The following is a 24,740-nucleotide window of genomic DNA, read 5'->3' as shown; positions in this document are numbered from 1 at the left end:
ATAAATCAGGAGGCGAGAGACTTTGGTGGTAGCCAGGTTCTGCCGCTAATGGCAGGCCAAGTACTAACTTTTCTACACTTCAGTTTCCTTCTTCATCAATAGAAATTTCTATAGTAGCCCTGCCTACCTGAAAAGATTGTTGTGAGCTTCAAATGAGATACTGTGAAAGCACCTTGAAAAAAATAAAAATCTCTATACAAATGTAAGGTCATTATTACAGTCATTATTACAGTAATCACAAATGTGCAGATAAGGAATTTAAGAAATAGCATACCCTCCTGACTAGTGGGAGTAAAAGTGGAAGGTACCTTTTCTACCACTAAAGGTAGAAAATGATAAGAATATAATTAAAATGAATGCCAAAAAAATTAAAAAATAAAATGAATGCAAATATAACTCAAAATAAGATGAAGATTTTCTTATATCAAAAGCCTTCAAGTCAGGAGCCTTGAAAAACAAAATTTTTAAAAATCACATGCTTTTGCCAACAGAAAAGTTGATTTTTGTTTATTATAGTTTATGTATCCAAGTGTGGTTAAAGCTCCACATAAAGCAAAACACATATGCTGAGAGAAGCCACTTTTGACTTTAAGATTTCATTTTTTCTAATTTACTTGATAAATTATTTTTGCCTTGAGATACTACTTTACATATAATTAAAAACTATGACTAATATATTCTAAAATGGATATAAAATAAGTTGTCTATATCAAAGAATTTTCCAACACATAAGAAGGATCAATTGTAGTAATACATGTGAAGATACATAAACTGTGAGGAGAGCCTACATAAGCAGCAGTCTGTATCAGTGAAGGAAGGCCTGGACGCTTAATACAATGCAAGTAGAGCTTGGTGAGTCTTTTTTTTTTTTTAACTTTATTTATTTATTCATAGAGACAGAGACAGAGAGAGAGAGGCAGAGACACAGGCAGAGGGAGAAGCAGGCTCCACGCAGAGAGCCCGACGTGGGACTCGATCCAGGGTCTCCAGGATCACGCCCTGGGCTGCAGGCGGCGCTAAACCGCTGCGCCACCGGGGCTACCTGAGCTTGGTGAGTCTTAAAGAGAACTGCCAGGGACATTCTTGATGGGAGAAAAATCATTTGAGAATTATAAAGATCAATGGCATCAAGATCAATGTTTTGTTTTGTTTTGGTGTGTCTATGCTGCATACAGTGAAGGAAGACAAAATGCATTCTAAGGTAATTCCTGCTGTTTCCCCAGGAATGGTCACAGATTTTAAAAAAAATAGATCATAGGGTATTTTTAGTGTTCTTTTGATGATGTTGGGAATGTTTGGGCCTTTTGCTGAAGAAAACAGGATGAAATGTTATTTCCTACCAAGGCTTTGGACACAAAATTGGGTAGAATTTAGAATGGGGATGAGCCTTGGACATGAAAAAATTTTTTTTACAATGAGTTAAAAAACCTAAGTTACAACCAATGATTAGGAAATGCCTATCTTAATTTGTAGGTTATCTCTTTTTTACGCTAAGAATCACAATTAGTTGTAAATAAATGGTGATTCCTTCCAGTTGGCACATAGAGAGCCTATGTATCTGACTCTCAAGATCACAGTGGACATGTGAAGGCTGCACACCCTCACTGAAGGTTGCCAGTGTGCGCCAGGCAAACCCACACTCATGCTGCACCAGGAAAGGTTCAAGTATGATGGTCATAAGTTATATATTAAGCAATGTCCAAAATCATCTGCATTACTCTCGAGACTCATTTAACATTAGCTTAATTTGTTTGTTAAACATAACTAAAATATTATTTGAAACTGATCAACATTGAATTTTTTCCCCTTTAACTCACCTGTAAGATTCTTTGCAAGATTGATGGAAGAGCAATAAATGCTGCCATGCTGTTTAGAACTTGCATGGTCAAAGATTTCAGAGCTGTTATAATAATAAAATATTAATATTAATGTTAGTTTAAAATAAGAGCTTTTGGGTTTTCCTACAAGTGAGTAGAAAATAGTGGATTTATATAGCTTCCTAGAAGCTTAGCTAACCAGGGCCAGTTGGATGTTTTAAAGTTAACTGCTGATAAGTAACAGCAAAGCTACTATTATTATTCAAGACAAATGACAGATCTGGTGCCATGGAAAGCACTGCACATGAGGTTAACACTGTACCATGATCTCATTAAGAAAAAAACAGTAAGAATATGATACCAGGAAAAAGTATCATAATGATAATTCTTAGCAGATAAAAATTGGTGATGGTATAGGTGGACTCTGATAAAAGTAATTACCTTCAGGGTGTAGATGAGGCGCAGCTGAACCAGACAGCTTCTGAGGAGCCATCATTGCCTCCAATAATGGAAACCAGAGTGCCTACAATGTCAGAGGAAACCAAAGCATTCTATTATTTTTAAGATTAACATCAGAATAGTGTTTTACAGGTTGAGATGTACCTCTCACATACATTTACTTGTAAACATTTTAAAGAGAAAAGACAGAACACTTGACTAGGAAAAGATAGTAAGAAGCAACAGCCACAGCTAAAACAGTTATCTTGACCATGCACCTTGGGAAAATAAAGAAACAGGTTACGTAAGTCTAGACCTTGGGGAACTACAATCTTCTGTGTCTCAGGAAAAGGCATGTTCAAGGAGACGGAGCAGGGCCTCCAGTCAGATTCTTATATACTGTGCTATACATGCATCACTGAGCAAGTCTAAATAAATAATCCTATGTACTGCGGGAGAAAAACAGAGAACTACCCCCTCCACTAGTTTACCACTTTCTCTTTCTCTTCAGTCATGTCAAGCAAGAGAAATGAATAAAGGTTACTCAAAGTTTTCCCCTCTGTCAAGCACTATTTTGTATTCCCTTAGTCATCACAGACCAAGAGGTAGAAATTAATATTATTTCAATTAACATTTCCAACCACATTAGGAGATAAATTAATAGATTTATTTATTCCTATTATGTTGGGTCCTGAATTAAATGATTTACACACTTTCTCATTTTTTTAAAAAATTTACTTATGAGACAGAGAGACAGACAGAGAGAGAGAGAGAGAGAGAAGGGCAGAGACACAGGCAGAGAGAGAAGCAGGCTCCATGCAGGGAGCCTGATGTGGGACTCGATCCCGGGACCCAAGGATCATGACCTGAGCCAAAGGCAAATGCCCAACCCCTGAGCCACCCAGGAGTCCCCACTTTCTCATTTCAATCTCATAACAGCCTCATACACTAACCATAATCCTCACTTGAGATAAGAAACTAAGGTTTAGAAAAGTAATTTGCCAAAGATCACACTGCCAGTAAACTAGTACTCTGACTCTAAATTTTGTGCTCTTCCTTTTATTGGGGGAGTTGGTGGGTGGGTAAATCTTTAAAATCAAACTAATACATGTTTAAAATTTCAAACATGGTTTCTTGTTGGACAATAAGCTATTCCTGCAAACATCTGGGAGTCATGAAGAAAGGTCAGAGCAGAGCTAGAGTGGTTATTTACAGAAAAGGGCATGTTCTGTACTCCACTACCTAACCCTGTACAAGTCCTATGGCAGTGGAGATATGAGAGGCCCCTTAAGATAGGCTGTGGGTCCAGCAACTTTTCCACTAGGTGATCTCCCAACTGAAGAGCTCTACTAGGAAGCCTTTATCTGCTCCCATTTAAGGTTTGGTAAGGCCAAGATTTTATACTGATAACTTCTGATATATTCTTAAGTTCTCAAGATACTGGCAATTTTTTCTTTTATGGAAATTTTAATTTATTTTATTCAGTACTTATGAACTTTTAGTCTTGTATTTTATTCTTAGATAGCTTTACTTAGCTTACCTTTTAGTCTCCTAACTTTAACTTGTTTTTATAACATCATTGATTTGTGTATTTTAATTGTGTAATTTATTTTATTTATACTTTTTTGTTTTTATATTATGTTTATAAATTTGATTTTTAAATTTTTTAATTTAATCCAGACAGTTTAGAAGAATTACCTTTGTAAAGATTAACTGTTTCTTGACTCTAAGTGGCAGACTATGGGAAGCATGGTTGTAGAGGTAACAGTCATGGGATATGTCATACTCTACACAGAGGAATTATTCTTCTTTAATTAAATCTCCACATGAAAAAAAAAAAAAAATAAATAACTCTCCACATGAACCATGCCTTGAGAGCAACACAACTAAACCCAAATTCCTTGCTCATGTTATGTAATAAACAGCTTTCTTTTCAGGGAATTATATGTATAACAAAGCCAAACCCTTTGTTATACCGAACCACTGTACCTTAGGGCAGCCCCATAAACAGATATACAAAGGTAGGACAGGTAAAGATTCACAGATTCACAGAGATTCATAGGTAGAGATCCTTGAGAAAGGATTAACAGCCCAACTGCCTGCAATCTGCTTTAAGTAAATACTCATAATGTTAAATCTTGCCCTGACATCTTATGGAAAGAGATATTATAAACAGTCCATTGTCAGTCTTTCAAATACGTCAAATCTTCTAGTTAGTTGAGTGTGGCAACAGATCGTTTTCACCCTCTCCAAAACAAAACAAAAACAAAGAAAAGAGAATTAAGATAAACAACCATTAAAATCCCCCAAGCTTAATGGTTGGTAGTCTATAAAAATCAGCCCAGCATTTTTCACACAAGACAGTATTTACATACAATTTATATTAAAATAGTGTTATTACAAAACTTGTTCAGAAATGAAGCAGAAACCAGTTGTTGGAGGGTGAGGCCACACAGAGAGTGGTGCGTGTATATGTGTGTGTGTCTCTAAGACAAGGAGACAGACAGACTTCTCTTATAAGCAGCCAGTGAATGGTGTACTAACACAGAGAAGTGAAAATTTCAAAGGATAGGAAGAAGTCTAACGTCTAATATTTTTATTAAAACAAATTCCAACTGAGACAAAAAAATAAATTTTCCTTTTACCACATCAAAAGAAGCATTGTTCCTGTCTCTGATTAAGAGATACAGAGTTCAAAAATAGTCAGAATATTCCCTAGAGTTCTGGAGGCATGGATTTTTTATAACTAACTCTACCATTAATGCATTTGAATCTGGACATATTTCAGCTTATGTGAACCTAAACAGCCCCACTAATAAAACATAATTATCCTTTTTCCTTAAAATTTCCATGAGAAGATAGAAGAGTATCAAATAGACATTGGAGAGGAGATGGAAGAATTGAAAAGTGAAAAAGACTTAGAATTAAATATGCATGAACACAGCTTAAAGAATTCTACTCTTTTATGTTTATCAAAATATAACCACGTCCAAATATAGCTAGTTAACCAAAAGATAAATGAAAATAAAAACTTAGGAATGGAAAACTCATGGTGCAAAAGGACTGCTGAAAAGCCATAATTCATTTTCAAAAGATTAAACAATTTATGGGAGTTGTGGACCCTGAAAAGAATGTATGTGTTATTAGCCTTGATGAAGTAAAATAAAAAAATTACTTAAAACTAAGAAGGATGGAAAAGACAGGTTGCAGCCAGCATGAGTTCACACAAAGTTCTTTACTGGCTTGGGAATGCAGATATTATAAAAACTGAAATGTAATTATAAACAAATAATTCCAATCTATTATAGGTATTAAGATTCTTTTTTAAGCTGTAGTGAAAATCTATTAAGAGATAGTATGGTCAAGAAATATTCATTTGAAATTCAGAAAGCTTCCTGAGTTTGAATACTATATTTGTAAAAGCAAACATTATCCGATCCAACTTTTCTAAAATTATGTCAACTTAGGCAGATAACTGGTCACCAAACGATGGTCACCAAATGATAATGATGGTGATTTCTGGGGGACAGGATTTTACAAAGTAAATTGTAAAAACATATTTTTCTGGGTAACCTTCTGTATTGCAGGTTTTTTTTTTTTTTAAAACTTTTATTTATTTATGATAGTCACACACAGAGAGAGAGAGGCAGAGACACAGGCAGAGGGAGAAGCAGGCTCCATGCACCGGAAGCCAGACGTGGGATTCGATCCTGGATCCCCAGGATCGCGCCCTGGGCCAAAGGCAGGCGCTAAACTGCAGTGCCACCCAGGGATCCCTTGCAGCGTTTTTATTTTTATTTTTTTTAATATTTTATTTATTTATTCATGAGAGAGAGAGAGAGAGAGAGAGAGAGGCAGAGACATAGGCAGAGGGAGAAGCAGGCTCCATGCAGGGATCCCAATGTGGGACTCAATCCTGGGTCTCCAGGATCACACCCTGGGCTGAAGGCGGCGCTAAACCACTGAGCCACCCGGGCTCCCCTATTGCAGGGCTTTTAAAAATAATGAGTATATCACACACAAAATTTTTTTAATAAAGAAAAAAATCTACATCTATTATGTAAATGTGCTTGTTGTACACAATTTATTTTCTAAAGGGTTTTCGAAATTTATGGCCTTAAAAAAATCCTTGACAAAAACGTAAAGTAGAAATTTACCCAACTCAAAAAAACCAAACTTTATTATTTTCATTGTAATGTGTATGACTAAAAATATACCAAAAATTTGCCTCACTTCCCATTTCAGAAACTCAGGAAGAGAAAGGGGCTAGGTGGTGCCAAGTGAGAGGCTGCAGCCTGGAGGGGCAAGAGTTATGATGCCATATCACGCTGCAGCTTTACTTGTGAAAACTGCAGCAGAACGTGGCTGTCAAATCACATCTCGCCCCCTTAGTTTCTGCCTCACTGCTTTAACTCCCACCTGTACCAGGTGCTCAGCCATACCTCCTTCAGTTTGTGCTCTTCCTTTTGGCAGTCTGGAAATCTGTTACAGCACTGGTTCCAACCTTGGCTGTATAGTGAAAGCCTCTGGGAAGCTTTAATGCTGGGTACCAACCCAGAGACTTTCATTGTTCTGGGGTGCAGCCTGAGTGCTGGGATTGTCTCAAAGCTCCCCAAGTGACTGTAATGTGCAGCCAGGGTTGAGAAACTACATCACAGCCTTCTTTGACCTCTTCTAGTTTTCTCTGTATCCCCTGAGGGTTTCCCTCCAGCTCCTAACACTCATTTTCCTCCAGAGAGGATAGAAGAGATGATAAATGACGACACATTCACAGAATCACTACACAGAATACACAAAATCTCAGTCCAGAGGGAACAAGGACATCTAGTATTCATGCGCTTAAATTCTGCAGCACAGCCAGATCTAGGAACATAAAGCCTTTTGTCAGAACAAAGAGGACAGGCACTCCTCACAATAACTTTAGGAGGCTTATACTCCTGGGAGCACTAAACAGTGATTAAAATTCAGCTGAATTAAGCTCAGGTGGCTGAAAGGGCAGCAGAAATAGGATTAACTCCTAATTTCAGATCAGAACAGACTTTTATATGCCTAAGGAGTCATTCTCCTACCTCTCGTTGCTGCTGGTTCAAATTATGTGAATTTCTCTGGCAAAGGGCAATTGTCTCTACCATGGTATCTTCAACATCCTTCAGTGAGAGATCTTCTTTGGATTCTAGATTCAGAAAAATTATTAATAACACTTAAGGATATATTACTGATAATCCTTAGAGCTTCTGTAAAAAATTAAACTATTCTTTCTTTACATGATAGAAAACTAGTGCTATGTAATCTTCCATAAGCATGATACCAGTGTTTAGCTTACAAACAGATAATTTTGTGCAACAGGAGTTCCCATGTAAATGCCTGACATTGACAGGACATATAAAGCACATCATACGTCACATTTTAATATCCTTTAGCCATGGAACAGCCTTGATCATCTGTTTGTGGGTTAACAGAAAGATTACCTTTCACCTTTCTTGCTCTATCATTTCTTCTTCCTTCTATTTCTTAGAGAGATGTAAGTATTCCTCCAAGATACTATCTTAGGCCCCCTCCTTTTTATTTTTCAAAAACTTCAGTTCCTCTTTTGATTTCAACTCCAGGTCATCGCTAATAACTTCTGAATATACACCTGCAGCCCTTATTCCTTTCATAATCTGTAGGGTGAACTTCCCACAGACTCAAGCTCTCCGATCTTCCATCTCTACATGGAGGTCCTGCAGGGACCTTGAGTTCATATGCGCAACACCCAACCCCTTTCTGTCACTTTAAATCTGCTCCTCCCCCTTCCTAAACTAGGTTAATGAAATTGTCATCTCTAGGTCAGTTTGTAAATCTTCATCATCCCTGATGCTCCCTTCCCCCCAACCCCACAGGTCCAAATAAATTGCCACTTCTGTTGATTCTACTTCCAGGCCCTCACATGCCTTTACCCTGTGGTGCTCTTCACCTCGTGTGTACTACAAAAACAACCTCTTAATTAAACTTCTGACTTCTAAAGCCTGCCTCTCTCATTCTTTTCTACACTGTCACAAGTCAGTCCCATCCAGAAAAATCATTAAAGGCTTCAAATTTTTAAAAATAGAACATAAGTAAACCTCTGACCCTAAGTAAACATTGTAACCATTTGGCTCATCTCACCCTCTATGCTCTAACACAACTGCACTCTCAGCCTGAGGTTCCTGGCCAGGCACTGTCATATTCATGTTCTCCTCAGCCCAGACTCCTCTTCCTTGCTTTTCCTTTTTTTTTTTTTTTAAGTTTTTTTTAAAAAATTTTTTTATTTATTTATGATAGTCACACACAGAGAGAGAGAGAGGCAGAGACACAGGCAGAGGGAGAAGCAGGCTCCATGCACCGGGAGCCCGACGTGGGACTCGATCCCGGGTCTCCAGGATCGCGCCCTGGGCCAAAGGCAGGCGCTAAACCGCTGCGCCACCCAGGGATCCCTTCCTTGCTTTTCCTATCAAACTCTTATTTGTCATTGCAGTCTTACTCCAAATGTCACATCTTCCACAAAGTATCTTTGATTCATCAGTTACAAATCATTCCCTAATTTTTCACAACCTTTTGCCATTCTCACTGTATCTTTTTTATAATACTTGATTCTTCCAGCATCCAAAATTTTTATTTACATATCTGTCTCTTTCACAAGACTATAGCTCTTTGGGTAAGGGCTGTGTTTTAGCCATCTGTGTATAATCCACACTGGCATAGTGTCTTGCAATTAGCAAATCCTCCAAAATTCTCAGCCACACAAGAAAATTAAATATGAAAGTAAATAGTGGACATGAGACTATTACTGAGAAATTTATCTTCAAAGATATTTAAATTAAAAGAACTGGCTTCTCTACACTATCACTTGCAAAACACTATAGTGATTCTGGGGAAACATTCTTCTTTTCCCCCTAATCTCTCATGTAATATCTGTAAAATTATTCTAACAAGAAAAATATCATAAATGCAATAAATCTAACATAAACTGACTGAATAGAGGCTGACAATACAAAAATCATAATTAAATGTTTAGCTGAACTAAACATGGAAAGGTCAACCAACTGTTTACCGAGGTTCCAAAAAGATGCCGTATAATACAAAATGATCCAGATACAACACAGACCCTATCACCTAGGACCTAACTATAGAAAACACAGATAAATAAGTAATTTATAGAAAATTAGGGTAAAAGAGTTTAAGGAAATGTGTGGGTCAAGGGTATCTAAGAAATGTGCTGATATGTTAAAGAGGTAGGACAATCTAAAATCACCTATCAAGTGAACTTTGCTAGAGTTATTTTGAAATTTCAGTAAAGTGAAAAAAAATCATCCTATTGAAAAAGTGGGCAAAGGACTTGAATAACCACTTCTCCAAAGAAGATAGACAAATAACCAATGATACTCTACAGTACTAGTCAATAGGAAAATGCATTTCAAAACCACAATAAGTTACCCCTTCACACCCAGGAGGATGGCTACTATCAAGAAAACAGAAAAGAACAAGTGTTGGTGAGGGCTTAGACAAACTGGAATCCTTATGCACTGCTGATAGGAACATACAATGATATGGTCATTATAGGAAAAAGTGTAACAGCTGCTCAGAAATTAAAAAGAGAATTACTATTTAATATAGCAATAACACTTCTGGGGATATGCCCTGAAGACATGAAGGCAGGGTCTCAGGAAGCTACTTGTACAGGCATGCTCACAGCAGTATTCTTCACGATGGTCAAAAGTGACCAAAGTGTACACTGACAGACAAAAGGATACAAAATGTGGTACATGCATAAAATGAAATTTTATTTAGCCCTTTTAAAAAGGAATGAAATTCTGACACATGCTACAACATGGAGAAATTGTGAAGACATTGTGCTAGGCCAGCAAGCCAAATAGCAAAGGGCAAATGTGGGATGATTCCAGTTACATAAGGCACCTCATCAAACTCAGAGAAGTCGGAGAAGAGAATGGAAGGTGCCAGGGATGGACCGGGGACAGGGAAGGGGAGTAATTGTCTCACAGGCACAAAATTTCAGTCTGGGAAGTTGAAAAACTTCTGGAGCAGGATAGTGGGGATAGCTGCACAACAGTGTCAGTGTACTTAATGCCACTGAACTGTACACTTAACAAATGGTTAAAATGGTAAATTTTGTGTTAATATATATTTTACCACAATTTAAAAAAATGAATATTTTCTAAAATATCAAGGAAAATAATGGGATTTTTTGTCTGTGACAAGGCCATCTAAGATTCTACACTGTCAAGTTTTACTGCTTTGTGCTAAAAATTATATAAATTTATTAGAGAAACACTGGCTATTACTGATTAGAAACTGATTTGCTATTGCTTAGTATGTTCTAGTAATTTTTAGGACATTAGTTATATACTTTATATATAACCAAAAACTGGCACAGAAAAAGAAAAATCAGTATCACTGAAAAGTGCCTACTTTTCTATACCTTGAACTCCACTGACAACTGTCATCAAAAACCACAATGGTTTACATGATTTCCTATTATGAGCTCTTGAAAATCAGCTGAAACTGGAATCAGTGTTAAAGTATTTGTAATTATTATTTAATAAAAACAGTTTGTTAGAAAATATCTTTTAAAACACAGAGTCCATGGGAAGAAATAATTATAAGTTATACTCAAGAACTTACTTTCATCTTGATGTGTTATTTCTTGAAGTTTGCTCTGTAGCCTCTAGGAGGTAAAAAAAAAAAAAAATGCAGGCGGTAAAAAGAACACTGTTATCTAATCCACAAATATTTGAACTAACATATTTTAAAGGAAAAACCTGAAGAAACAACAGGGTTAAGAAAAATGGTCTCTTACTGTCATTCAGAAGAGAATTCTTGCCTATATATAAAGCATAGCTAGCAGTGTTGGACCCAAATATCAAGTGTCACTTATCCTGCCTCATTTCTGCTTCTGTTGTACCATCATACAGTCATCAGTGACATTTTCTATGGGAGTTGTGGACCCTGAAAAGAATGTTGTGTTATTAGCCTTGATGAAGTAAAATAAAAAAATTACTTAAAACTAAGAAGGATGGAAAAGACAGGTTGCAGCCAGCATGAGTTCACACAAAGTTCTTTACTGGCTTGGGAATGCAGATATTATAAAAACTGAAATGTAATTATAAACAAATAATTCCAATCTATTATAGGTATTAAGATTCTTTTTTAAGCTGTAGTGAAAATCTATTAAGAGATAGTATGGTCAAGAAATATCATTTGAAATTCAGAAAGCTTCCTGAGTTTGAATACTATATTTGTAAAAGCAAACATTATCCGATCCAACTTTTCTAAAATTATGTCAACTTAGGCAGATAACTGGTCACCAAACGATGGTCACCAAATGATAATGATGGTGATTTCTGGGGGACAGGATTTTACAAAGTAAATTGTAAAAACATATTTTTCTGGGTAACCTTCTGTATTGCAGGTTTTTTTTTTTTTTAAACTTTTATTTATTTATGATAGTCACACACAGAGAGAGAGAGGCAGAGACACAGGCAGAGGGAGAAGCAGGCTCCATGCACCGGAAGCCAGACGTGGGATTCGATCCTGGATCCCCAGGATCGCGCCCTGGGCCAAAGGCAGGCGCTAAACTGCAGCGCCACCCAGGGATCCCTTGCAGCGTTTTTATTTTTATTTTTTTAATATTTTATTTATTTATTCATGAGAGAGAGAGAGAGAGAGAGAGGCAGAGACATAGGCAGAGGGAGAAGCAGGCTCCATGCAGGGATCCCAATGTGGGACTCAATCCTGGGTCTCCAGGATCACACCCTGGGCTGAAGGCGGCGCTAAACCACTGAGCCACCCGGGCTCCCCTATTGCAGGGCTTTTAAAAATAATGAGTAATCAACACAAAATTTTTTTAATAAAGAAAAAAATCTACATCTATTATGTAAATGTGCTTGTTGTACACAATTTATTTTCTAAAGGGTTTTCGAAATTTATGGCCTTAAAAAAATCCTTGACAAAAACGTAAAGTAGAAATTTACCCAACTCAAAAAAACCAAACTTTATTATTTTCATTGTAATGTGTATGACTAAAAATATACCAAAAATTTGCCTCACTTCCCATTTCAGAAACTCAGGAAGAGAAAGGGGCTAGGTGGTGCCAAGTGAGAGGCTGCAGCCTGGAGGGGCAAGAGTTATGATGCCATATCACGCTGCAGCTTTACTTGTGAAAACTGCAGCAGAACGTGGCTGTCAAATCACATCTCGCCCCTTAGTTTCTGCCTCACTGCTTTAACTCCCACCTGTACCAGGTGCTCAGCCATACCTCCTTCAGTTTGTGCTCTTCCTTTTGGCAGTCTGGAAATCTGTTACAGCACTGGTTCCAACTTGTGTATAGTGAAAGCCTCTGGGAAGCTTTAATGCTGGGTACCAACCCAGAGACTTTCATTGTTCTGGGGTGCAGCCTGAGTGCTGGGATTGTCTCAAAGCTCCCAAGTGACTGTAATGTGCAGCCAGGGTGAGAAACTACATCACAGCCTTCTTTGACCTCTTCTAGTTTTCTCTGTATCCCCTGAGGGTTTCCTCCAGCTCCTAACACTCATTTTCCTCCAGAGAGGATAGAAGAGATGTAAATGACCACATTCACAGAATCACTACACAGAATACACAAAATCTCAGTCCAGAGGGAACAAGGACATCTAGTATTCATGCGCTTAAATTCTGCAGCACAGCCAGATCTAGGAACATAAAGCCTTTTGTCAGAACAAAGAGGACAGGCACTCCTCACAATAACTTTAGGAGGCTTATACTCCTGGGAGCACTAAACAGTGATTAAAATTCAGCTGAATTAAGCTCAGGTGGTGAAAGGGCAGCAGAAATAGGATTAACTCCTAATTTCAGATCAGAACAGACTTTTATATGCCTAAGGAGTCATTCTCCTACCTCTCGTTGCTGCTGGTTCAAATTATGTGAATTTCTCTGGCAAAGGGCAATTGTCTCTACCATGGTATCTTCAACATCCTTCAGTGAGAGATCTTCTTTGGATTCTAGATTCAGAAAATTATTAATAACACTTAAGGATATATTACTGATAATCCTTAGAGCTTCTGTAAAAAATTAAACTATTTTTTCTTTACATGATAGAAAACTAGTGCTATGTAATCTTCCATAAGCATGATACCAGTGTTTAGCTTACAAACAGATAATTTTGTGCAACAGGAGTTCCCATGTAAATGCCTGACATTGACAGGACATATAAAGCACATCATACGTCACATTTTAATATCCTTTAGCCATGGAACAGCCTTGATCATCTGTTTGTGTTAACAGAAAGATTACCTTTCACCTTTCTTGCTCTATCATTTCTTCTTCCTTCTATTTCTTAGAGAGATGTAAGTATTCCTCCAAGATACTATCTTAGGCCCCTCCTTTTTATTTTTCAAAAACTTCAGTTCCTCTTTTGATTTCAACTCCAGGTCATCGCTAATAACTTCTGAATATACACCTGCAGCCCTTATTCCTCTTCATAATCTGTAGGGTGAACTTCCCACAGACTCAAGCTCTCCGATCTTCCATCTCTACATGGAGGTCCTGCAGGGACCTTGAGTTCATATGCGCAACACCCAACCCCTTTCTGTCACTTTAAATCTGCTCCTCCCTTCCTAAACTAGGTTAATGAAATTGTCATCTCTAGGTCAGTTTGTAAATCTTCATCATCCCTGATGCTCCCTTCCCCCCAACCCCACAGGTCCAAATAAATTGCCACTTCTGTTGATTCTACTTCCAGGCCCTCACATGCCTTTACCCTGTGGTGCTCTTCACCTCGTGTGTACTACAAAAACAACCTCTTAATTAAACTTCTGACTCTAAAGCCTGCCTCTCTCATTCTTTTTCACACTGTCACAAGTCAGTCCCATCCAGAAAAATCATTAAAGGCTTCAAATTTTTAAAAATAGAACATAAGTAAACCTCTGACCCTAAGTAAACATTGTAACCATTTGGCCATCTCACCCTCTATGCTCTAACACAACTGCACTCTCAGCCTGAGGTTCCTGGCCAGGCACTGTCATATTCATGTTCTCCTCAGCCCAGACTCCTCTTCCTTGCTTTTCCTTTTTTTTTTTTTTAAGTTTTTTTAAAAAAAATTTTTATTTATTTATGATAGTCACACACAGAGAGAGAGAGAGGCAGAGACACAGGCAGAGGGAGAAGCAGGCTCCATGCACCGGGAGCCCGACGTGGGACTCGATCCCGGGTCTCCAGGATCGCGCCCTGGGCCAAAGGCAGGCGCTAAACCGCTGCGCCACCCAGGATCCTTCCTTGTATTCCCTTAGTCATCACAGACCAAGAGGTAGAAATTAATATTATTTCAATTAACATTTCCAACCACATTAGGAGATAAATTAATAGATTTATTTATTCCTATTATGTTGGGTCCTGAATTAAATGATTTACACACTTTCTCATTTTTTTAAAAAATTTACTTATGAGACAGAGACAGACAGAGAGAGAGAGAGAGAGAGAGAAGGGCAGAGACACAGGCAGAGAGAGAAGCAGGCTCCATGCAGGGAGCCTGATGTGGGACTCGATCCCGGGACCCAAGGATCATGACCTGAGCCAAAGGCAAATGCCCAACCCCTGAGCCACCCAGGAGTCCCCACTTTCTCATTTCAATCTCATAACAGCCTCATACACTAACCATAATCCTCACTTGAGATAAGAAACTAAGGTTTAGAAAAGTAATTTGCCAAAGATCACACTGCCAGTAAACTAGTACTCTGACTCTAAATTTTGTGCTCTTCCTTTTATTGGGGGAGTTGGTGGGTGGGTAAATCTTTAAAATCAAACTAATACATGTTTAAAATTTCAAACATGGTTTCTTGTTGGACAATAAGCTATTCCTGCAAACATCTGGGAGTCATGAAGAAAGGTCAGAGCAGAGCTAGAGTGGTTATTTACAGAAAAGGGCATGTTCTGTACTCCACTACCTAACCCTGTACAAGTCCTATGGCAGTGGAGATATGAGAGGCCCCTTAAGATAGGCTGTGGGTCCAGCAACTTTTCCACTAGGTGATCTCCCAACTGAAGAGCTCTACTAGGAAGCCTTTATCTGCTCCCATTTAAGGTTTGGTAAGGCCAAGATTTTATACTGATAACTTCTGATATATTTCTTTAAGTTCTCAAGATACTGGCAATTTTTTCTTTTATGGAAATTTTAATTTATTTTATTCAGTACTTATGAACTTTTAGTCTTGTATTTTATTCTTAGATAGCTTTACTTAGCTTACCTTTTAGTCTCCTAACTTTAACTTGTTTTTATAACATCATTGATTTGTGTATTTTAATTGTGTAATTTATTTTATTTATACTTTTTTGTTTTTATATTATGTTTATAAATTTGATTTTTAAATTTTTTAATTTAATCCAGACAGTTTAGAAGAATTACCTTTGTAAAGATTAACTGTTTCTTGACTCTAAGTGGCAGACTATGGGAAGCATGGTTGTAGAGGTAACAGTCATGGGATATGTCATACTCTACACAGAGGAATTATTCTTCTTTAATTAAATCTCCACATGAACCATGCCTTGAGAGCAACACAACTAAACCCAAATTCCTTGCTCATGTTATGTAATAAACAGCTTTCTTTTCAGGGAATTATATGTATAACAAAGCCAAACCCTTTGTTATACCGAACCACTGTACCTTAGGGCAGCCCCATAAACAGATATACAAAGGTAGGACAGGTAAAGATTCACAGATTCACAGAGATTCATAGGTAGAGATCCTTGAGAAAGGATTAACAGCCCAACTGCCTGCAATCTGCTTTAAGTAAATACTCATAATGTTAAATCTTGCCCTGACATCTTATGGAAAGAGATATTATAAACAGTCCATTGTCAGTCTTTCAAATACGTCAAATCTTCTAGTTAGTTGAGTGTGGCAACAGATCGTTTTCACCCTCTCCAAAACAAAACAAAAACAAAGAAAAGAGAATTAAGATAAACAACCATTAAAATCCCCCAAGCTTAATGGTTGGTAGTCTATAAAAATCAGCCCAGCATTTTTCACACAAGACAGTATTTACATACAATTTATATTAAAATAGTGTTATTACAAAACTTGTTCAGAAATGAAGCAGAAACCAGTTGTTGGAGGGTGAGGCCACACAGAGAGTGGTGCGTGTATATGTGTGTGTGTCTCTAAGACAAGGAGACAGACAGACTTCTCTTATAAGCAGCCAGTGAATGGTGTACTAACACAGAGAAGTGAAAATTTCAAAGGATAGGAAGAAGTCTAACGTCTAATATTTTTATTAAAACAAATTCCAACTGAGACAAAAAAATAAATTTTCCTTTTACCACATCAAAAGAAGCATTGTTCCTGTCTCTGATTAAGAGATACAGAGTTCAAAAATAGTCAGAATATTCCCTAGAGTTCTGGAGGCATGGATTTTTTATAACTAACTCTACCATTAATGCATTTGAATCTGGACATATTTCAGCTTATGTGAACCTAAACAGCCCCACTAATAAAACATAATTATCCTTTTTCCTTAAAATTTCCATGAGAAGATAGAAGAGTATCAAATAGACATTGGAGAGGAGATGGAAGAATTGAAAAGTGAAAAAGACTTAGAATTAAATATGCATGAACACAGCTTAAAGAATTCTACTCTTTTATGTTTATCAAAATATAACCACGTCCAAATATAGCTAGTTAACCAAAAGATAAATGAAAATAAAAACTTAGGAATGGAAAACTCATGGTGCAAAAGGACTGCTGAAAAGCCATAATTCATTTTCAAAAGATTAAACAATTTATGGGAGTTGTGGACCCTGAAAAGAATGTATGTGTTATTAGCCTTGATGAAGTAAAATAAAAAAATTACTTAAAACTAAGAAGGATGGAAAAGACAGGTTGCAGCCAGCATGAGTTCACACAAAGTTCTTTACTGGCTTGGGAATGCAGATATTATAAAAACTGAAATGTAATTATAAACAAATAATTCCAATCTATTATAGGTATTAAGATTCTTTTTTAAGCTGTAGTGAAAATCTATTAAGAGATAGTATGGTCAAGAAATATTCATTTGAAATTCAGAAGCTTCCTGAGTTTGAATACTATATTTGTAAAAGCAAACATTATCCGATCCAACTTTTCTAAAATTATGTCAACTTAGGCAGATAACTGGTCACCAAACGATGGTCACCAAATGATAATGATGGTGATTTCTGGGGGACAGGATTTTACAAAGTAAATTGTAAAAACATATTTTTCTGGGTAACCTTCTGTATTGCAGGTTTTTTTTTTTTTAAACTTTTATTTATTTATGATAGTCACACACAGAGAGAGAGAGGCAGAGACACAGGCAGAGGGAGAAGCAGGCTCCATGCACCGGAAGCCAGACGTGGGATTCGATCCTGGATCCCCAGGATCGCGCCCTGGGCCAAAGGCAGGCGCTAAACTGCAGCGCCACCCAGGGATCCCTTGCAGGTTTTTATTTTTATTTTTTTTAATATTTTATTTATTTATTCATGAGAAAGAGAGAGAGAGAGAGGCAGAGACATAGGCAGAGGGAGAAGCAGGCTCCATGCAGGGATCCCAATGTGGGACTCAATCCTGGGTCTCCAGGATCACACCCTGGGCTGAAGGCGGCGCTAAACCACTGAGCCACCCGGGCTCCCCTATTGCAGGGCTTTTAAAAATAATGAGTATATCACACACAAAATTTTTTTAATAAAGAAAAAAATCTACATCTATTATGTAAATGTGCTTGTTGTACACAATTTATTTTCTAAAGGGTTTTCGAAATTTATGGCCTTAAAAAATCCTTGACAAAAACGTAAAGTAGAAATTTACCCAACTCAAAAAAACCAAACTTTATTATTTTCATTGTAATGTGTATGACTAAAAATATACCAAAAATTTGCCTCACTTCCCATTTCAGAAACTCAGGAAGAGAAAGGGGCTAGGTGGTGCCAAGTGAGAGGCTGCAGCCTGGAGGGGCAAGAGTTATGATGCCATATCACGCTGCAGCTTTACTTGTGAAAACTGCAGCAGAACGTGGCTGTCAAATCACATCTCGCCCCCTTAGTTTCTGCCTCACTGCTTTAACTCCCACCTGTACCAGGTGCTCAGCCATACCTCCTTCAGTTTGTGCTCTTCCTTTTGGCAGTCTGGAAATCTGTTACAGCACTGGTTCCAACCTTGGCTGTATAGTGAAAGCCTCTGGGAAGCTTTAATGCTGGGTACCAACCCAGAGACTTTCATTGTTCTGGGGTGCAGCCTGAGTGCTGGGATTGTCTCAAAGCTCCCCAAGTGACTGTAATGTGCAGCCAGGGTTGAGAAACTACATCACAGCCTTCTTTGACCTCTTCTAGTTTTCTCTGTATCCCCTGAGGGTTTCCCTCCAGCTCCTAACACTCATTTTCCTCCAGAGAGGATAGAAGAGATGATAAATGACGACACATTCACAGAATCACTACACAGAATACACAAAATCTCAGTCCAGAGGGAACAAGGACATCTAGTATTCATGCGCTTAAATTCTGCAGCACAGCCAGATCTAGGAACATAAAGCCTTTTGTCAGAACAAAGAGGACAGGCACTCCTCACAATAACTTTAGGAGGCTTATACTCCTGGGAGCACTAAACAGTGATTAAAATTCAGCTGAATTAAGCTCAGGTGGCTGAAAGGGCAGCAGAAATAGGATTAACTCCTAATTTCAGATCAGAACAGACTTTTATATGCCTAAGGAGTCATTCTCCTACCTCTCGTTGCTGCTGGTTCAAATTATGTGAATTTCTCTGGCAAAGGGCAATTGTCTCTACCATGGTATCTTCAACATCCTTCAGTGAGAGATCTTCTTTGGATTCTAGATTCAGAAAAATTATTAATAACACTTAAGGATATATTACTGATAATCCTTAGAGCTTCTGTAAAAAATTAAACTATTTTTTCTTTACATGATAGAAAACTAGTGCTATGTAATCTTCCATAAGCATGATACCAGTGTTTAGCTTACAAACAGATAATTTTGTGCAACAGGAGTTCCCATGTAAATGCCTGACATTGACAGGACATATAAAGCACATCATACGTCACATTTTAATATCCTTTAGCCATGGAACAGCCTTGATCATCTGTTTGTGGGTTAACAGAAAGATTACCTTTCACCTTTCTTGCTCTATCATTTCTTCTTCCTTCTATTTCTTAGAGAGATGTAAGTATTCCTCCAAGATACTATCTTAGGCCCCCTCCTTTTTATTTTTCAAAACTTCAGTTCCTCTTTTGATTTCAACTCCAGGTCATCGCTAATAACTTCTGAATATACACCTGCAGCCCTTATTCCTTTCATAATCTGTAGGGTGAACTTCCCACAGACTCAAAGCTCTCCGATCTTCCATCTCTACATGGAGGTCCTGCAGGGACCTTGAGTTCATATGCGCAACACCCAACCCCTTTCTGTCACTTTAAATCTGCTCCTCCCCCTTCCTAAACTAGGTTAATGAAATTGTCATCTCTAGGTCAGTTTGTAAATCTTCATCATCCCTGATGCTCCCTTCCCCCCAACCCCACAGGTCCAAATAAATTGCCACTTCTGTTGATTCTACTTCCAGGCCCTCACATGCCTTTACCCTGTGGTGCTCTTCACCTCGTGTGTACTACAAAAACAACCTCTTAATTAAACTTCTGACTTCTAAAGCCTGCCTCTCTCATTCTTTTCTACACTGTCACAAGTCAGTCCCATCCAGAAAAATCATTAAAGGCTTCAAATTTTTAAAAATAGAACATAAGTAAACCTCTGACCCTAAGTAAACATTGTAACCATTTGGCTCATCTCACCCTCTATGCTCTAACACAACTGCACTCTCAGCCTGAGGTTCCTGGCCAGGCACTGTCATATTCATGTTCTCCTCAGCCCAGACTCCTCTTCCTTGCTTTTCCTTTTTTTTTTTTTTTAAGTTTTTTTTAAAAAATTTTTTTATTTATTTATGATAGTCACACACAGAGAGAGAGAGAGGCAGAGACACAGGCAGAGGGAGAAGCAGGCTCCATGCACCGGGAGCCCGACGTGGGACTCGATCCCGGGTCTCCAGGATCGCGCCCTGGGCCAAAGGCAGGCGCTAAACCGCTGCGCCACCCAGGGATCCCTTCCTTGCTTTTCCTATCAAACTCTTATTTGTCATTGCAGTCTTACTCCAAATGTCACATCTTCCACAAAGTATCTTTGATTCATCAGTTACAAATCATTCCCTAATTTTTCACAACCTTTTGCCATTCTCACTGTATCTTTTTTATAATACTTGATTCTTCCAGCATCCAAAATTTTTATTTACATATCTGTCTCTTTCACAAGACTATAGCTCTTTGGGTAAGGGCTGTGTTTTAGCCATCTGTGTATAATCCACACTGGCATAGTGTCTTGCAATTAGCAAATCCTCCAAAATTCTCAGCCACACAAGAAAATTAAATATGAAAGTAAATAGTGGACATGAGACTATTACTGAGAAATTTATCTTCAAAGATATTTAAATTAAAAGAACTGGCTTCTCTACACTATCACTTGCAAAACACTATAGTGATTCTGGGGAAACATTCTTCTTTTCCCCCTAATCTCTCATGTAATATCTGTAAAAATTATTCTAACAAGAAAAATATCATAAATGCAATAAATCTAACATAAACTGACTGAATAGAGGCTGACAATACAAAAATCATAATTAAATGTTTAGCTGAACTAAACATGGAAAGGTCAACCAACTGTTTACCGAGGTTCCAAAAAGATGCCGTATAATACAAAATGATCCAGATACAACACAGACCCTATCACCTAGGACCTAACTATAGAAAACACAGATAAATAAGTAATTTATAGAAAATTAGGGTAAAAGAGTTTAAGGAAATGTGTGGGTCAAGGGTATCTAAGAAATGTGCTGATATGTTAAAGAGGTAGGACAATCTAAAATCACCTATCAAGTGAACTTTGCTAGAGTTATTTTGAAAATTTCAGTAAAGTGAAAAAAAATCATCCTATTGAAAAAGTGGGCAAAGGACTTGAATAACCACTTCTCCAAAGAAGATAGACAAATAACCAATGATACTCTACAGTACTAGTCAATAGGAAAATGCATTTCAAAACCACAATAAGTTACCCCTTCACACCCAGGAGGATGGCTACTATCAAGAAAACAGAAAAGAACAAGTGTTGGTGAGGGCTTAGACAAACTGGAATCCTTATGCACTGCGGATAGGAACATACAATGATATGGTCATTATAGGAAAAAGTGTAACAGCTGCTCAGAAATTAAAAAGAGAATTACTATTTAATATAGCAATAACACTTCTGGGGATATGCCCTGAAGACATGAAGGCAGGGTCTCAGGAAGCTACTTGTACAGGCATGCTCACAGCAGTATTCTTCACGATGGTCAAAAGTGACCAAAGTGTACACTGACAGACAAAAGGATACAAAATGTGGTACATGCATAAAATGAAATTTTATTTAGCCCTTTTAAAAAGGAATGAAATTCTGACACATGCTACAACATGGAGAAATTGTGAAGACATTGTGCTAGGCCAGCAAGCCAAATAGCAAAGGGCAAATGTGGGATGATTCCAGTTACATAAGGCACCTCATCAAACTCAGAGAAGTCGGAGAAGAGAATGGAAGGTGCCAGGGATGGACCGGGGACAGGGAAGGGGAGTAATTGTCTCACAGGCACAAAATTTCAGTCTGGGAAGTTGAAAAACTTCTGGAGCAGGATAGTGGGGATAGCTGCACAACAGTGTCAGTGTACTTAATGCCACTGAACTGTACACTTAACAAATGGTTAAAATGGTAAATTTTGTGTTAATATATATTTTACCACAATTTAAAAAAATGAATATTTTCTAAAATATCAAGGAAAATAATGGGATTTTTTGTCTGTGACAAGGCCATCTAAGATTCTACACTGTCAAGTTTTACTGCTTTGTGCTAAAAATTATATAAATTTATTAGAGAAACACTGGCTATTACTGATTAGAAACTGATTTGCTATTGCTTAGTATGTTCTAGTAATTTTTAGGACATTAGTTATATACTTTATATATAACCAAAAACTGGCACAGAAAAAGAAAAATCAGTATCACTGAAAAGTGCCTACTTTTCTATACCTTGAACTCCACTGACAACTGTCATCAAAAACCACAATGGTTTACATGATTTCCTATTATGAGCTCTTGAAAATCAGCTGAAACTGGAATCAGTGTTAAAGTATTTGTAATTATTATTTAATAAAAACAGTTTGTTAGAAAATATCTTTTAAAACACAGAGTCCATGGGAAGAAATAATTATAAGTTATACTCAAGAACTTACTTTCATCTTGATGTGTTATTTCTTGAAGTTTGCTCTGTAGCCTCTAGGAGGTAAAAAAAAAAAAAAAATGCAGGCGGTAAAAAGAATACTGTTATCTAATCCACAAATATTTGAACTAACATATTTTAAAGGAAAAACCTGAAGAAACAACAGGGTTAAGAAAAATGGTCTCTTACTGTCATTCAGAAGAGAATTCTTGCCTATATATAAAGCATAGCTAGCAGTGTTGGACCCAAATATCAAGTGTCACTTATCCTGCCTCATTTCTGCTTCTGTTGTACCATCATACAGTCATCAGTGACATTTTCTAGGCACAGTGATAAGGAGTAGGATTTATCCAGACTTTGAGTAAACGAATAAAATTCACATTGGGCTATGAGAAAAAGGAGTGAGTGGGAATAAAAGAATATATGTCTGTCTTCAGAGCACAGGGCACAGCCTTGTATGTGACAGCTCTATGTAATTGGCAGTATCCACTGCTCTACCAAATACTAGATCCTTAGAAGGCCTTAACTGATTTTCCAAAGGCTGCTGCTTTTTTTTTTTTTTTTTTTAATTTGTGTTAGAGAGACAGAGAGCATAGGGGTACCAGCAGAGGGAGAGGAAGAAAGAGAAACTCAGGCAGACTTCCTGCTGAGCGAGAAGCCCCATGTGGGACTCGATCCCACAGCCCTGGGATCATGACCCAAGCCAAAAACAAGTTGGATGCTTCTTAACTGACTGTAACTACCCAGGTGCCCCTCAAAGGCTTCTTCTTCTTCTTCTTTTTTTTTTTTTTTTTTAAGATTTTATTTATTATTTATTCGTGAGACACACACACACACACACACACACACACACAGAGAGAGAGAGAGAGAGAGAGAGAGAGAGAGAGAGGCAGAGACACAGGCAGAGGGAGAAGCAGGCTCCATGCAGGGAGCCGGACACGAGACTCGATCCCGAGTCTCCAGGATCACGCCCTGGGCTGAAGGCAGCACTAAACCGCTCAGCCACCCAGGCTACCCTCAAAGGCTTCTTAATATACACTGAGGCTGACCTTAATATATCCCTTCTACTCCAAATATGCTTCTCTTCTTGAGGTCCATTATAAGCTAATAAAGTAAAGCTAAAAATCATACAACTTTCATTAACCACTCCCTCTTATTCCTTCCATACCATATTCAAATTTTGATCAATAGTTTTCAGATCTAATCCTCTCCCCATTCTACCACCACCACTACCCCCAGCACAAGCCTCATGGATTCATATTTGTACTATACAGCCTTGCAAGTACTCTATGCTTCCTCCCCAAATTTTACCTCCCCCTTCTTTGTAGGGTACTCCCATCCTCCTACAGTTACCAGAGCAGTCTTTATGAAATAACATCATGTCAGTTCTTTTGCTTAAAAACCTTTAGTTGATCCTGTGTGACAACAAATTGTGCTAACTCTTTACAGTGTCCTATAAAATCTTCCCAAATGTGGACCAGCCTCTGCTTCTAGCCTGGCCTGTCTATACATTGATAGTGGAGCCCTAACAAAGCTGCTAGCTTCTCTCCTAGCAGTTCATATTTCTTTGTATTCCCATGCCTTTGTAAATGATGGTCTTATTCCCTGCAAGGGTATCCTGCCTCTCTTTCCCCCATCCATGCCAGGAATACTTTTATTTATCCTTTAAGAATAGACTCATAGTACCGTCAATAAATAAAGTGCAAGTAAAAAACAGAGGTAGAGGTAATTTATACATTAAAAGAGGTTGAGAGGGGATCCCTGGGTGGCTCAGTAGTTTAGCTCCTGCCTTCAGCCCAGGGCATGATCCTAGAAACCCGGGATCGAGTCCCATGTCAGCCTCCCTGCATGGAGCCTGCTTCTCTCTCTGCCTGTGTCTCTCATGAATAAATAAATAAAATCTTAAAAAAAAAAAAAAAAAAGAGGTTGAGAGCCTATGCAAAGTCTCTGTAGAATATTCTTCCTGGCCTGTTTTGTGATTATATAGCTAGAAAAAAAAACTAGAAGCCAATATGGAACTTTAAAAATATATATATAAATAGGATTTCTCTAATCCTTAGTTAGATGACAATATTTAAAATCACTGAGATAATTCTTCACACCCATTAAAATGGCAACTATCAAGAAAATGAGTGGGAAAAATTAGAGAGGGTGACAACAAAACATGAG

The 24,740-nt window shown here is 37.8% G+C and overlaps 1 protein-coding gene and 1 long non-coding RNA gene across 3 annotated transcripts in view; one reads left to right on the top strand and one right to left on the bottom strand.

Annotated features, from left to right (window-relative positions):
* Window positions 1–24,740, bottom strand: part of VPS8 (VPS8 subunit of CORVET complex) — a 268,885-nt gene that overhangs the window by 71,074 nt on the left and 173,071 nt on the right. The window contains 4 exon segments of the mRNA XM_025451499.3: window positions 1,818–1,900; window positions 2,259–2,340; window positions 18,994–19,097; window positions 22,585–22,627. Of these exon segments, the coding sequence (XP_025307284.3) occupies window positions 1,818–1,900; window positions 2,259–2,340; window positions 18,994–19,097; window positions 22,585–22,627 (312 nt within the window).
* Window positions 1–24,740, top strand: part of LOC125754293 (uncharacterized) — a 176,151-nt gene that overhangs the window by 36,880 nt on the left and 114,531 nt on the right. For both annotated transcript variants that reach the window (XR_007408098.1, XR_007408097.1), the window contains exon 2: window positions 895–1,051. This is a non-coding gene — a long non-coding RNA (uncharacterized LOC125754293). The remainder of the gene's footprint in view (window positions 1–894; window positions 1,052–24,740) is intronic.

Source organism: Canis lupus, chromosome 34 (assembly GCF_003254725.2).
Source record: "Canis lupus dingo isolate Sandy chromosome 34, ASM325472v2, whole genome shotgun sequence".
NCBI classification, from domain to species: domain Eukaryota; kingdom Metazoa; phylum Chordata; class Mammalia; order Carnivora; family Canidae; genus Canis; species Canis lupus.
This window is presented reverse-complemented; position numbering and strand designations above follow the sequence as displayed.